The sequence below is a fragment of the Lipotes vexillifer genome, unplaced genomic scaffold (genome assembly GCF_000442215.2).
Source record: "Lipotes vexillifer unplaced genomic scaffold, Lipotes_vexillifer_v1.1 scaffold261, whole genome shotgun sequence".
In the NCBI taxonomy this organism is placed as follows: Eukaryota; Metazoa; Chordata; class Mammalia; order Artiodactyla; family Lipotidae; genus Lipotes; species Lipotes vexillifer.
The window spans coordinates 145,541-157,157 of record NW_006778216.1 but is presented as its reverse complement, the minus strand read 5'-3'; the positions used below and the strand labels follow the sequence as shown (position 1 = coordinate 157,157).

Below are 11,617 nucleotides of genomic sequence, written 5' to 3'. Positions count from 1 at the left end.
CCACCTTCCCAAAGAAGGCCTTGTGCTAGAGGACGTCAGTCAGTTCCCTTGGCCCCCTGCCTACCTCTCCGGAGCACTTTTGGGCTTTCCCTCCCCAACCCGGCCCCGAGCCATCGGCCACTGGCGCCTGCCCAGTCACGTGGTCCTCTTTGGCCGACTTCCTCCAGGATCCTGATTTAACTCTCCCTCCTCCCCCCGTCCCTCCCCGCCCCAGGCTCTCAGGGCACCCTATAAAAATGTTTCTATTTGTAAAAATCTGGTATGTTTTCTACATTCCAGAGAAGCAATGAAATTCATCTGTGGAGAATGACCACCTTTTTACTTTGGGAAACTCTGGAAAGATCCACAAATATTTTTTCTTCCCCCACCATCCCCCCAAAGTGGGAAAAGTTGGGAGCCCTTGGGGTGTGTGTAGAGGGATAAAATAAAGCACAGAGATGCCAAGTCTCTTGTCCACGTTTCCCCAGCTTATGTTCCCCAGATGACATTTATGATATAAACTCCCAGAGCAATATTCATGAGAAAGAAGGAGGGGGGAGGGGGAGGGGAGGAGGGACAGGGTCCAACCTTAAGGGAGCTCACGGAACTGGTCTGAAAGGAACTCCAAGAGACGGGGTGAAAATGGCCAGCTTCCGGCATCAGACAGACTTGGGTTCGAATTCGACTCTGCTTCTGACCAACTGCTGATTCTGAACCTTTCATCTCTCTGTGCCTCAGTTGTTCCTTCTGTGAAACGGGGACCCTGCCGGGAGACGAAGGATGGAAAGACTCAAAGGGAGGTTCCAACCTGAACTAAGGGGTTCCCCCGCCCACCCCCGCCCCCAGCGCCCCCAGCGCCCCCAGCGCCCCTTCCCTAGCCCGGGAGCGGATCCTCACCTCCCAGTCCCTAGTCCCTCCGCCGCAGGCTCCTCCTCCTCTGACATCAGAGCCGCGGGCGGGCGGAGGGAGCCAGCTGAGTCCGAATCGAGCCCTAGCCCGAGAACGGGCGGGCGGGCCAAGCGCGCAGCAGCGGCGGACGGCGGACGGAGCTTGGCACCTGACAACTCGCGCCTCCCAGCCAGCCCCGCGGCTGGGCAGCCGCAGGTACAGTCCGGGAACCGCCCCGCCCGCAACCCTGGGCGCTGTCGGGCGGCGGAACCCTTCAGCCGCTGGATACCATACCCGAAAGATGGGAGGGGGTGCCTGGCCGTACTGGAGTCTACAGGGGCAGGGCTGGGCCTTTCTCCCCCACCTGCCCAGCAGGTGCCTTTAGTGAGTGGGTAAAAGGGAGGAAGAGGGGGACAGAGAGAGACAGAGAGAGAGAGAGAGAGAGAGAGAGAGAGCGCGAGAGAGAGAGCGCGGGAGAGAGGGAGACAGACCCTTCAGCTGGGCCTGAATGTGGAAGGTGGAAGGACTGGGCATTAGGAGATAAAGACGTGTGGGGGCCGTGTTGAATGTCATAGCACAGGCAAGTGAATCTGATATGAAGTTGCAGCATGTTGCTGTGTAAGGGTATCCGTATGGGTGGGGATGTCTGGGAATCAGTGTTTGGGCTGCACATTGTGTATCTAGGTGTTGTGTGTGCTGGGATCTGGCTCAAAGGGTAGTAAGTCAGAGTTGGGGGGTATACAGCTGTGTACTGAGGATGTTTGGAGTTAGATGTTTTGAGGATTTGGAGTTTAAGAGCTTCTAGGGTGTATAGGAGCTGGAGGGTGAAGGGTGTGAATGAATCTGGGATGTCTGGTATACAGGTGAGGGGGCTGTGTGTGTGTGTCTGTCCTGTCTGCATGTCATCTCGTCCAGGTGTATGTGGATGTGTGTTTTGGGGTGTGAGAGGGATCTGTGGGAGGGATGTCTGGGTGTGAGGATGTCTGAGGAAGTGTGTGTTTGGACATGTGTGCTGATGTCCGGGTGTACATGTATGATGAGATGTCAGAGCATCATCTGGAGATGGAGTGTGCTGGATCTGGGGGCAGGTGTTTGGGTTCAGGGGTGTGGGTGGGTCTTGGTGTCGTGTATCTGGCTGTAGGGATATGTGTGGAACTGTGAGGTTTGTATTTGCCAGGCCTCCAGGTGGGTTTTAAAATTCTGCCTCTAGAGCTTACCATCAAGTCTCCTTTCCTAGAAGTTTCTGCCCCTGGGATAGGTGGCCAGACCCCCCTGGGAACAAAGAGTGGGATCGCACATCAGGGGCTCTAGTCAGGGCACCTTCCCCTCATTTTCCCACAGAAGAAACAGAGAAGAAAAGTGCTCTCCCTGAGGTCACACAGGACACGGGTCTCTCTTTTGGCCTCACTTTCTGTGGGCCTGGGATGGGATTGAGAGGCTGTGTTCTCTGGATGGGTCCTAGTCTGGCTGCAGCCCCCTCCAAGGCCTTTACCTTCAGCAAGCTTAGCTGGGGCCCCAGCTAGGGTCATTGGGCAACTCTGGGTCCAGACCCTATCCATCGCCAACCTCAGTCTCCCCATTCTCCATCCGATGAATGGAGAGAGAATGCTCACCCTCTACTGCTGGTTGAGACAGACGTCTCAACAGAGAAATTGTACAGGCTGGATCAGGGTGAGATCAAGCCGGGAGGGGACAGGTTGGGTGGGACCATTTCTCAGGCTGCTGGGACCCAGATGGGGAGTCAGGAGTGAGAGGGGGGTAACAGGAGGTCCAGGGAGCTCCAGCTGTGGCTGCTGTTGCTGTGGTAACAGTGCAGAAGGAGCTATTTAAAAACATGGCTGAGATATTGCTGGAAGCCCAGGCTGCCGGAAAACTGATTTCCGAGAGGCCTGGCAGGGAGGAGGAGGAGGGAGAGGAGACACCCCAGCAATTCCCAGGGTGGGGCTGGGACATCGCTGGTTCTGGGGACGGGGGATCCTCCGGGGCTGTGCATTTCTACAAGCTGCTCTGGGGTCTTCTCTGCTGTCCTCCCAGAGGTCAGTGTCCCCCTGAGTGTTTGGATTTAGAGAGGGAGAAACTGGGAGGTGAGCTGAATAAACGAATGAATGAGTGACTTTGTTGAATAAAGAATTTTGCTGCCACTCTGAAGGATTTTCCTCTAGGCATAAGGATATGATGCATGGATGTTACCAAATGAACAAATGGCCTGTGAATGAGTGAAAGTTGAATGATTTTGTCAAATGAATGAATCAAGGAGTGAATAAACGCAGGCTGAATGGGGCCCCCAATAAGTTCCCACGAAGAAGGCTGGGCCTTGCTGAGTCTTTTCCTTCCATTCCCTTTCCCAGGAGCCCTGGCTGTGGCCAGGGGGCAGTGGGCCATGCCGGGGGCAGTGGAAGGCCCCAGCTGGAAGCAGGCGGAGGACATTGGGGACATTTACGACTTCCGTGATGTTCTGGGAACGTGAGTCTCAGGGCAGGAGAGGAGGGAGAGCTGTCCCTGAGCTGGGGTGGGGGGGTTGGGAAGGTCCTCACTCCTGGGCCTGACTGGCTGGGGAGGCTAAGTCCAGGGTGGTGCTTCCTCTAGCCAGTTGATCACTGCTTCCTGTTTCCTACTGCCCAGGCCCCATGGTGGCCTTGTATGGCCCGACTGGCCTGGGCTTCTCACTTCTGGCTGACAGTGGGTGGAACAGAGGCTGCTCTTGCCACAGCTCTGGGTTCCTGTGACGAGAAGAAAGTAAGAGGAATGAAGGAGCCAGTTTTTCAAACTTGCTGCCAAGAACTGGGGGTTCTGGCCTAGGTTTTGGAACTGAAGCTGGGCGTGGCTCTGTTCTCAGTGGTGGGAATCCAGAAATAACTCAAACCTGACCTCCCAAGTCGATCCCAAACACGTGAGGGAGACAGACCTATGGAAAACGACAACAGGGTGTGTGCTGTGCTCCAGCTAAACTCGGGAATGAGGACTTTGTTGAGCCCAGAGAGAGCAGTGTCTTCTGTGTGGAGAACTTTATGGAGAACGGAGTATTAGAGCTGGGGACTAAAGGATGGGTAGGAGTGTGCTTGTCAGAGAGGGAGAAGGCATTCCAGGCAGAAGGAATAGCATCAGCAAAGGTTCAGAGGTATGTTATGTGTGGAAGGAGAGAGTCTAGTGGAGCTTCTAATCAGAGGCTGGGGGAAGAGTGGAAGAAGAGGCTGAGAAGAGAGAGGAACAGGTCATGTGAGGCCTGAAAGCCAAGCTATGGAGGCTGGACTCGATCCCATGAGCCATAGGAAGACATTTAAGACTTTGTGGCAGATTTGCAATTCAGGATGGCCACTCCGGCCACAGCACAGAAGGTAAATTGGAGAGAGGGACAAGACTGGAAAGCAGCAACGAGGCTGTCACAGCCACTAGTTATTCTGATGATTGAGCTTTCACAAGAGATGCTTTTCTTTGACTTATGACTTCTTATTGTCCCAGGGAAAGCAAACCGTCCTAGAAAGCACACTCTAGTAAACCCTCCTTAATCAGTGAACTTTAGTGAAAATGAATGTGTTCCTTCCTAAGAGCCTGTTAGAAAGCATTGCTTCTCAAACTTCAGTGAGGATACACATCACCTGACAGTCTTGCTAAAATGCAGATTCTAGGGCTTCCCTGGTGGCGCAGTAGTTAAGAATCCGCCTGCCAATGCAGGGGACACAGGTTCGAGCCCTGGTCCGGGAAGATCCCACATGCCGCGGAGCAACTAAGCCTGTGCGCCACAACTACTGAGCCTGCGCTCTAGAGGCCGTGAGCCACAACTACTGAAGCCCGCGTGCCTAGAGCCCGTGCTCAACAAGAGAAGCCACCGCAATGAGAAGCCTGCGCACTGCAACAAAGGGTAGCCCCCGCTCGCCACAACTAGAGAAAGCCCGCGCGCAGCAACAAAGATCCAAGACAGCCAGAAATTAAATAATAAATAAAAATTAAAAATGCAGATTCTGATTTAGTAGGTCTATGGTGGGGCCTGAGATTCCACACTTCTGAAAAGTTCCCAGGTGATACTGATGGTTCTTCATGGTTCTAAAGGGTGTCAAATAAGCCATGACTCAAATTGGCTTTTGAAGAAAAAGGAGTGAATCAGTCATGCACATAATAAAAAAGCCTAGGGAGTAAACTTCAGGCATGGGATGCAGGGGCTCACATGATGTTATCAGGAAATTGTCTTTGACGGTTTCTCAGCTCTGATTTCCTTTGTGTTGGCTTCATTCTCAAGCAGGCTCTCCCCATGTGGTGGCAAAGATGACCACCATTAGCTCCAAGCTCACGTCTTACCAGCTTAGCAGGAAAGAGCACCTCATTCTCAAAGTGCCAGTAACCTGGCTTATATCACAGGACCCAATTACTGTGGCCAGGGGACAGACTACTCCGATAGTAGTAGAGGCTGGGTCACCTCTGGCACCAGGGAGGTGAATGAGTGATGGAGGGAGGCTCATCCCATCTCCTTGGTCTGGGGATGGTCAAGTAACCCATAGGGGGATGGAGGAGAGGCTGGAGGGAAGCTGAGTTCCCCACCTCGTGAATCCCCTCTCTCTGCAGAGGGGCCTTCTCAGAGGTAATCCTGGCAGAAGATAAGAGGACTCAGAAGCTGGTGGCCATCAAATGTATCGCCAAGAAGGCTCTGGAGGGCAAGGAGGGCAGCATGCAGAATGAGATTGCTGTCCTGCACAAGTACGTGAGCCACATCCTTTCCCTGCCCTGGGTTGACCCTGCCTTGACCCCTCCCATTCGCTTCCTGTCTCTGCTTTGGGCAAATCATCTAACCTCTCTGAGCCTCAAATTGCTCATTTGTAACACGAGGTAATAATCTCCACTTGGTAGGGATTTGGGGGAGCATTAGAGGTCCTTTATTTCAAGTGCCTGGCACAACAGCTAACGTGACAGATGTGACCGAGATGCCACTGCTTCTTTACAGTGGTTTAATGTCCAATCAGATCTAAAGGCCAGTCCTTGGACGTGTCTCGAACCCATGTTTCTCAACTGACGTTATCTCTAGACCTACCGCAAGTTCCTGCCACATATTAAACCACGCAGCAAGTTGAAAAATGCCCATCTGCGGATGCCCTGACTCAACAACCAAATGGTCTCCGAACTGTTCATGCTGATGGGAAACCTGCTGTTCTCACTGGAAAGCTCATATAGAATCTTCACTTCCAGCCTCCCCCCTGAGCTTTCCAACCACCATGGGCAGGGACGAAATAATCATTTCCACTATTGGGTCAGGAAGACTGAGGCCCGGAGAGGACAGAGGACTTGCCCAGGGTCACACAGCAAGTTTGTGGCAGAGCCAAATCTTCCATCAAACTCAGTTACCATCATTGGTTCATTTCTGGAGCGTTTACTGTGTGCCAGGCATTGTGCCGATTCTTCCCTGCATTTCCTCACATGATCCTCACTCCACCACTTGGAGGGAAGTACTGTCACGGGCTTCATATGATAGATGAAGAAACTGAGGCCCGGAGAGGTTACCCTCAATTCAGTGCATATGAGTGAGCACCCACTCTGCACCAGGTGTGGAGCAACAGTGGTGAACAAGATAAAGCTGCTGGTCTCGTGGAGATGACGTTCTGGTGGGGGAGGCTGACAACTTTATAAACCCAGACAAGTGTTAAAATCATATACTAATCAGCACTGTGAGGTGAGAAGACTTGCCCCCGAACAGCACGTGGTAGAGGCGGATGAGGACCCAGGTCTGTCTGACGCCGGAGCCCAGTGTTAACCCCTGTGGTTCTCCTGCCTTCCATGACACTATGATACATCATGGTAAATCAGCTTTTCCCTTTGAGACCCAGATCTTAGGCTCGTCCTGCCCAGGTTTGCAGGCGGTGGTTCTTCATGATGAGGGTGGGGAGGTGGCTGAACTGTCCTCACTTCTGAACCACCTCATTTCTCCTTTCAGGATTAAGCACCCCAACATTGTAGCCCTGGATGACATCTATGAAAGCGGGGGACACCTCTATCTCATCATGCAGCTGTGAGTGGCCCTGCCTCTGCCCCTTCCTCACAGCTCTCCCTGCTGCCCGCTCCCTGGCCTCTCTGCCTTCCGTTCTCTTGTCCAGACTGCCCTGTCCCTGGCTACAGGGTGTCAGGTGGGGAGCTGTTTGACCGAATTGTGGAAAAAGGCTTTTACACAGAGCGGGACGCCAGCCGCCTCATCTTCCAGGTGCTGGATGCCGTCAAGTACCTGCACGACCTGGGCATCGTACACCGAGACCTCAAGGTGGGTGTGAGGGTGTGTGGGGAGCTGGGGCACCCAGGGGTGGGGCCTCTGCAAGCTCCTGAGGCCCTGGGCGCCTCTCAGGCCCTTGCTGAGCCTTGCCTTCCCATCTGCAGAACTGGCCCGGAAAGCCCTAAACTGCTTCCTCCCCGGTCCACCTCTGACACACAAATGGACACAAAGGGCAACTGTGCTGTTATTTTATCCCAGTCGCATCTTATGTCTTTTTCTGATAATAAAAGTCCCACTTGCTCTTTGTAGAAAACTTGAATGGGGCAGCAAAACACAAAGAAGAAAGCCAGAAGCCCCTGAAAGCCTGCTCCTCAGAGACAATGATGGGGTTCACGTTCTGTAGTACATCTCATTCTGCTCTAGAAGAGTGCTGGGGTGAAGCAGATCTGGGTCCGAATTCTCTCCCTGCCACTCCCCTCCCTAACTGTAGATTCTCAGGCAAGTCACTTTGCCTCTCAAGGCATGAGTTTCCCCCGCTGTAAAGTGGGATTATTCAGAGTGGGCTAGCAGGGATGTGGTAAGGATAAACTGAAATCAAGCACAAGACAGGATCTGGCACACGGGAGCTCCTCAGAAATTCTTTAGGGTGTCACAGTACACACCTGAGGTTTGTAGGAAATTCCCTTCCATATCCCCGAGGCCCTTGTCCTTTTGGAACTTCGAACTTCACTGAGTTTCTTGTGCCTCCAACCAAGATGGCAGCTGTGATGCCACAGTGGCTTTTGTGGGGCTCGCTGGGGTGCTTGGGGAGGCAGAAGGTCCTGCTGGCCTCTGGCCATCTCCCACTCCTCTTCCCCCACCTCCCATCTTCCAAGCCAGAGAATCTGCTGTACTACAGCCTGGATGAAGACTCCAAGATCATGATCTCCGACTTTGGCCTCTCCAAGATGGAAGACCCCGGCAGCGTGCTCTCTACAGCCTGCGGGACCCCAGGATACGTGGGTGCGGAGGGCTGTGGGCTGGGACTGTGGGCGGGGGAGGAACCCAAAGCTGCCGAGCAGATTTGTCACCACCATTTCCCCTTCCCTCCACAGCCCCTGAAGTGCTGGCCCAGAAGCCCTACAGCAAGGCAGTGGATTGCTGGTCCATTGGGGTCATTGCCTATATCCTGTGAGTGGGGGGCTTGGCCGTTGGGGATGTGGCTTCAGAGTTCTCTCCCCTACTTTGCTCTCTGCCTCCCCCCTGCCATCTCTTCTTTCCTGCCGTCCATATTTATATCTACCAATTAATGACTAATATTACTTCACTCAACAGATACTATGCTTCTGGCACCGTGCCAAGCACTGGGGCTTCAGCAGAGAATAAGACAGACAAGGTGCCTGCCCTCAGGGAGCAGACATGCTAGTAAGGGAGACAGAAAATAAATAAATCTATAAAATAATGGCGGGTAGTAAGAAATATTAAGAAGAAAAATCAAGCAGGGTGGGGAGATGGGGATGGATGCTATTGTAGATAGGAGGTCAGGGAGCCTCTCTGAAGAGGTGGCACGAGTGGCATCCTGACTGAAGTGAGGGAGCCAGACATTCGAGGTGTGGGGGGAGAATGGTTTGGGCAGAGGGCACAGCAAGTGCAAAGGCCCTGAGGTAGGACAGATGGCGGCATGTTAAGGAACAGAAAGCCAGGGTAGCTGGACAGGAGTGAGCAAGGCAGAGAGGGGTAAATTTCCCCCCTTTGTAAAAGGGGGAACTCATTCCTGTGGGTCCTGCCTGATCCCTGAGTCTGCCCCAAAGCTCCATCCCAGAGCCAGTGGGTACAATGAAAATGGAAATGAGAATGAGTTTCTCCTTGCCCAGGCTCTGTGGTTATCCCCCCTTCTATGACGAGAACGATGCCAAACTCTTTGAACAGATTTTGAAGGCCGAGTACGAGTTTGACTCTCCTTATTGGGACGACATCTCTGACTCTGGTATTTGGGGCTTTGCTTTCTTCCCCTGGGTCCTACCTCCGGTGCCTTCCTCATCTGCTTTGGGGGTCTCCTCTCTGCCTTCCTTCCACCAGATTCCCCAGCCCCAGACTAAGAGCTGTCTTCGAGACCAGACACCCACCCTGGGTGCTTCTCTTTGCCTGGCTCCTGGCCTGAGAAACTGTAGGCTTTCATTCATTCGGTCTTCAAACATAGTATTTTAGAAAATACCTCCCCCCGCTGACTTCCTAATGCCTAAGACACCACCATTCACGTTTTTATCTGTCCTCCTGTGCCTCCGATTAGGAGGCAAAGCTGTGAAGCCATTATCAGTCATGTACACGTCAGTGTGAATACACTGAGCAATATCTTCTCTAGGAACAAGTTATTCTTAAGGGAGAAAGCTGGAGGGTTGGGGTGGGCCTGGGGGCTTAGAGAAGAGGGTGCAGGTGGGGTGGGGTGGTGAATGGACAGATCTGGCTTCGGTGCTGGCCAGACCTGAGGGGTGGGTTCTATCTCGGGGGTGTTCTCAGGCACCGCCATGCTGTCTTTGCTCTTGTCTTGGGGATTCAGCCAAAGACTTCATCCGTCACTTGATGGAGAAGGATCCAGAGAAGAGGTTCACCTGTGAACAGGCCTTGCAGCACCCCTGGTGAGAGCTCCCACAAGCTGCGGGTTGGGGTGGGATCTGGGGCCCCCCAGGCCTGCCTCTACCTTCACTGACAACCCTCCACACACATCCGCTCTAGGATTGCAGGAGATACGGCTCTAGATAAGAATATTCACCAGTCGGTGAGCGAGCAGATCAAGAAGAACTTTGCCAAGAGCAAGTGGAAGGTGAGCCCATGTTCAGTCCTGGGTCCCAGCCTCCCCAGGACTCCTCCCCAGCCCCATCCAGCCCTCAGCTCACACAGCAGCTCGCACCTCGTGGGGCACACTGTAAATGCTCAGGGGTGCTTACTGAAGAACCTCATTCATTCATTCAATGCTCTGTGACACCTACTCTATTCCAGTGATGGTCCCTGACCTCCAAGTCTAGAGGGAGAACAGTGTATACTTCTTAAGGAGACATTGAACCCAAGCTACGAGGTCCTGGAAGGGGCATAAACCTGTCAGACGTGATAGCCGAGTAGGAATTAGCTGGGCACAGCAGAATAATGTCTGAGGCAGACGGAACCAGGGTGCAAAGGGCCAGGAGATGTTGCGAGTGCAGCCATTCAGGGCAGTGCAAGCGCTATGCCTGGCTGGACTGGAGGAGCTGTGGGGCAGGAGCCCAGGCTGCAGACCCAGGTAGGGGCCGGGCTGCTCGGGGGCTTGAGTGCCATAGTGGAGCAATGACTTGATCCTGAGGAGGCTGAGGAGCCCCAGAAGGATTTTCAGCTGGAACTTGCCCATTAGAAAGGGCTCTCAAGATGCAGAAAGGCACAGTGGAGGCTGGGAGACCCTTTAGGGGGCTGTGGCAGAGACACAGTCAGGAGATGGTGAGGGCTTGGACCAGAGCAGTGGCAATGCGAACAGAGAACACTGGTTGGTCCAGGAGTCGTTTGGGAGGCAGAAATGACAAGAAGTGATGGTAGAATGGATATTGGGGGAGAGAAGAGATGTCCAGGGCTGGCCCAGGATTTTGGTCGGGGACGAGGTGGATGGCGGTACCATCACTAAGATGGAGATCCCAGGGGCAGAAACTTGTTTTAGGGGATGATTTTGGTTTGGGACATGGTAAATTTGAGGGACATCTCAGTGGATAGGTTGAATAGAGAATGATACACACACACCTGGGCAAGTCAGTTAACCTCTCTGTGCCTCAGCTTCCTCCTTTGACAATGGTGAGAGTAATAGTGCCCACCTCAAAGACATTCGTGAAGATTAAATGAACTACAATGTAAAGTGCTTAGAAGAGTGCCTGACACATAATGCTATATTGTTTACTATTATGTGAATATAAATTAATTATATATAACAAGTTACACACGTCTATCTATATATACATTTTATACATGTGCGTGTGTGTATTACTATATGATATGACTGAATATAATTTAATAAAGCCTTGTAGACGTTTCAGGGAGTTTTAGGCGATCAGCCAATATCGCCTGAATAAAACTAACAGAACTGCTGCGAGAATTCCACCGCCAGACCCTGCCCCGTGATGTCCCACTCTCTCCCAAGTCCCTTCTTCCGCCTCTCTCCACAGCAAGCCTTCAATGCCACGGCCGTGGTGCGGCACATGAGGAAGCTACAGCTGGGCACCAGCCAGGAGGGGCAGGGACAGTCGGCGAGCCACGGGGAGCTGCTGGCCCCAGCAGCTGGGGGTAAGGCCCTGGGCTCTGTGGAGGGCAAGGGTGGTCCAGAGAGAGGCATCCAGGCTAGAGCAGAGGGTCTCCTCCTGTGGCCAACTCTGCTTTCTCTCCCCGTGTAGGGCCGGTGGCCAGCTGCTGCTGTCGAGACTGCTGCGTGGAGCCGGGCCCGGAACTGTCTCCCACACTGGCCCCCCAGCTCTAGGGGCCTGGATCCCCCGTGTAGGAGGGGTTGGGGGCAGCCTGCTCCCCCTCTCTTCCTGAACTGGGGAGTTACCCTGCTCCACCTGCTCCGCACCCCTT

General features: G+C 53.4%; 1 protein-coding gene across 1 annotated transcript; it reads left to right on the top strand.

The window, feature by feature from the left end:
* The first annotated feature begins 972 nt into the window (after positions 1-972).
* Positions 973-11,596, top strand: CAMK1 (calcium/calmodulin dependent protein kinase I). Its single transcript, XM_007451526.1, has 12 exons — positions 973-1,083; positions 3,216-3,330; positions 5,425-5,556; positions 6,785-6,859; positions 6,967-7,105; positions 7,930-8,056; positions 8,149-8,224; positions 8,908-9,020; positions 9,591-9,669; positions 9,767-9,854; positions 11,212-11,329; positions 11,437-11,596. Exons 2-12 carry the CDS (start codon positions 3,248-3,250, stop codon positions 11,517-11,519), a joined length of 1,113 nt encoding a protein of 370 aa, XP_007451588.1. The 5' UTR covers positions 973-1,083; positions 3,216-3,247; the 3' UTR covers positions 11,520-11,596.
* Positions 11,597-11,617: the final 21 nt, after the last annotated feature.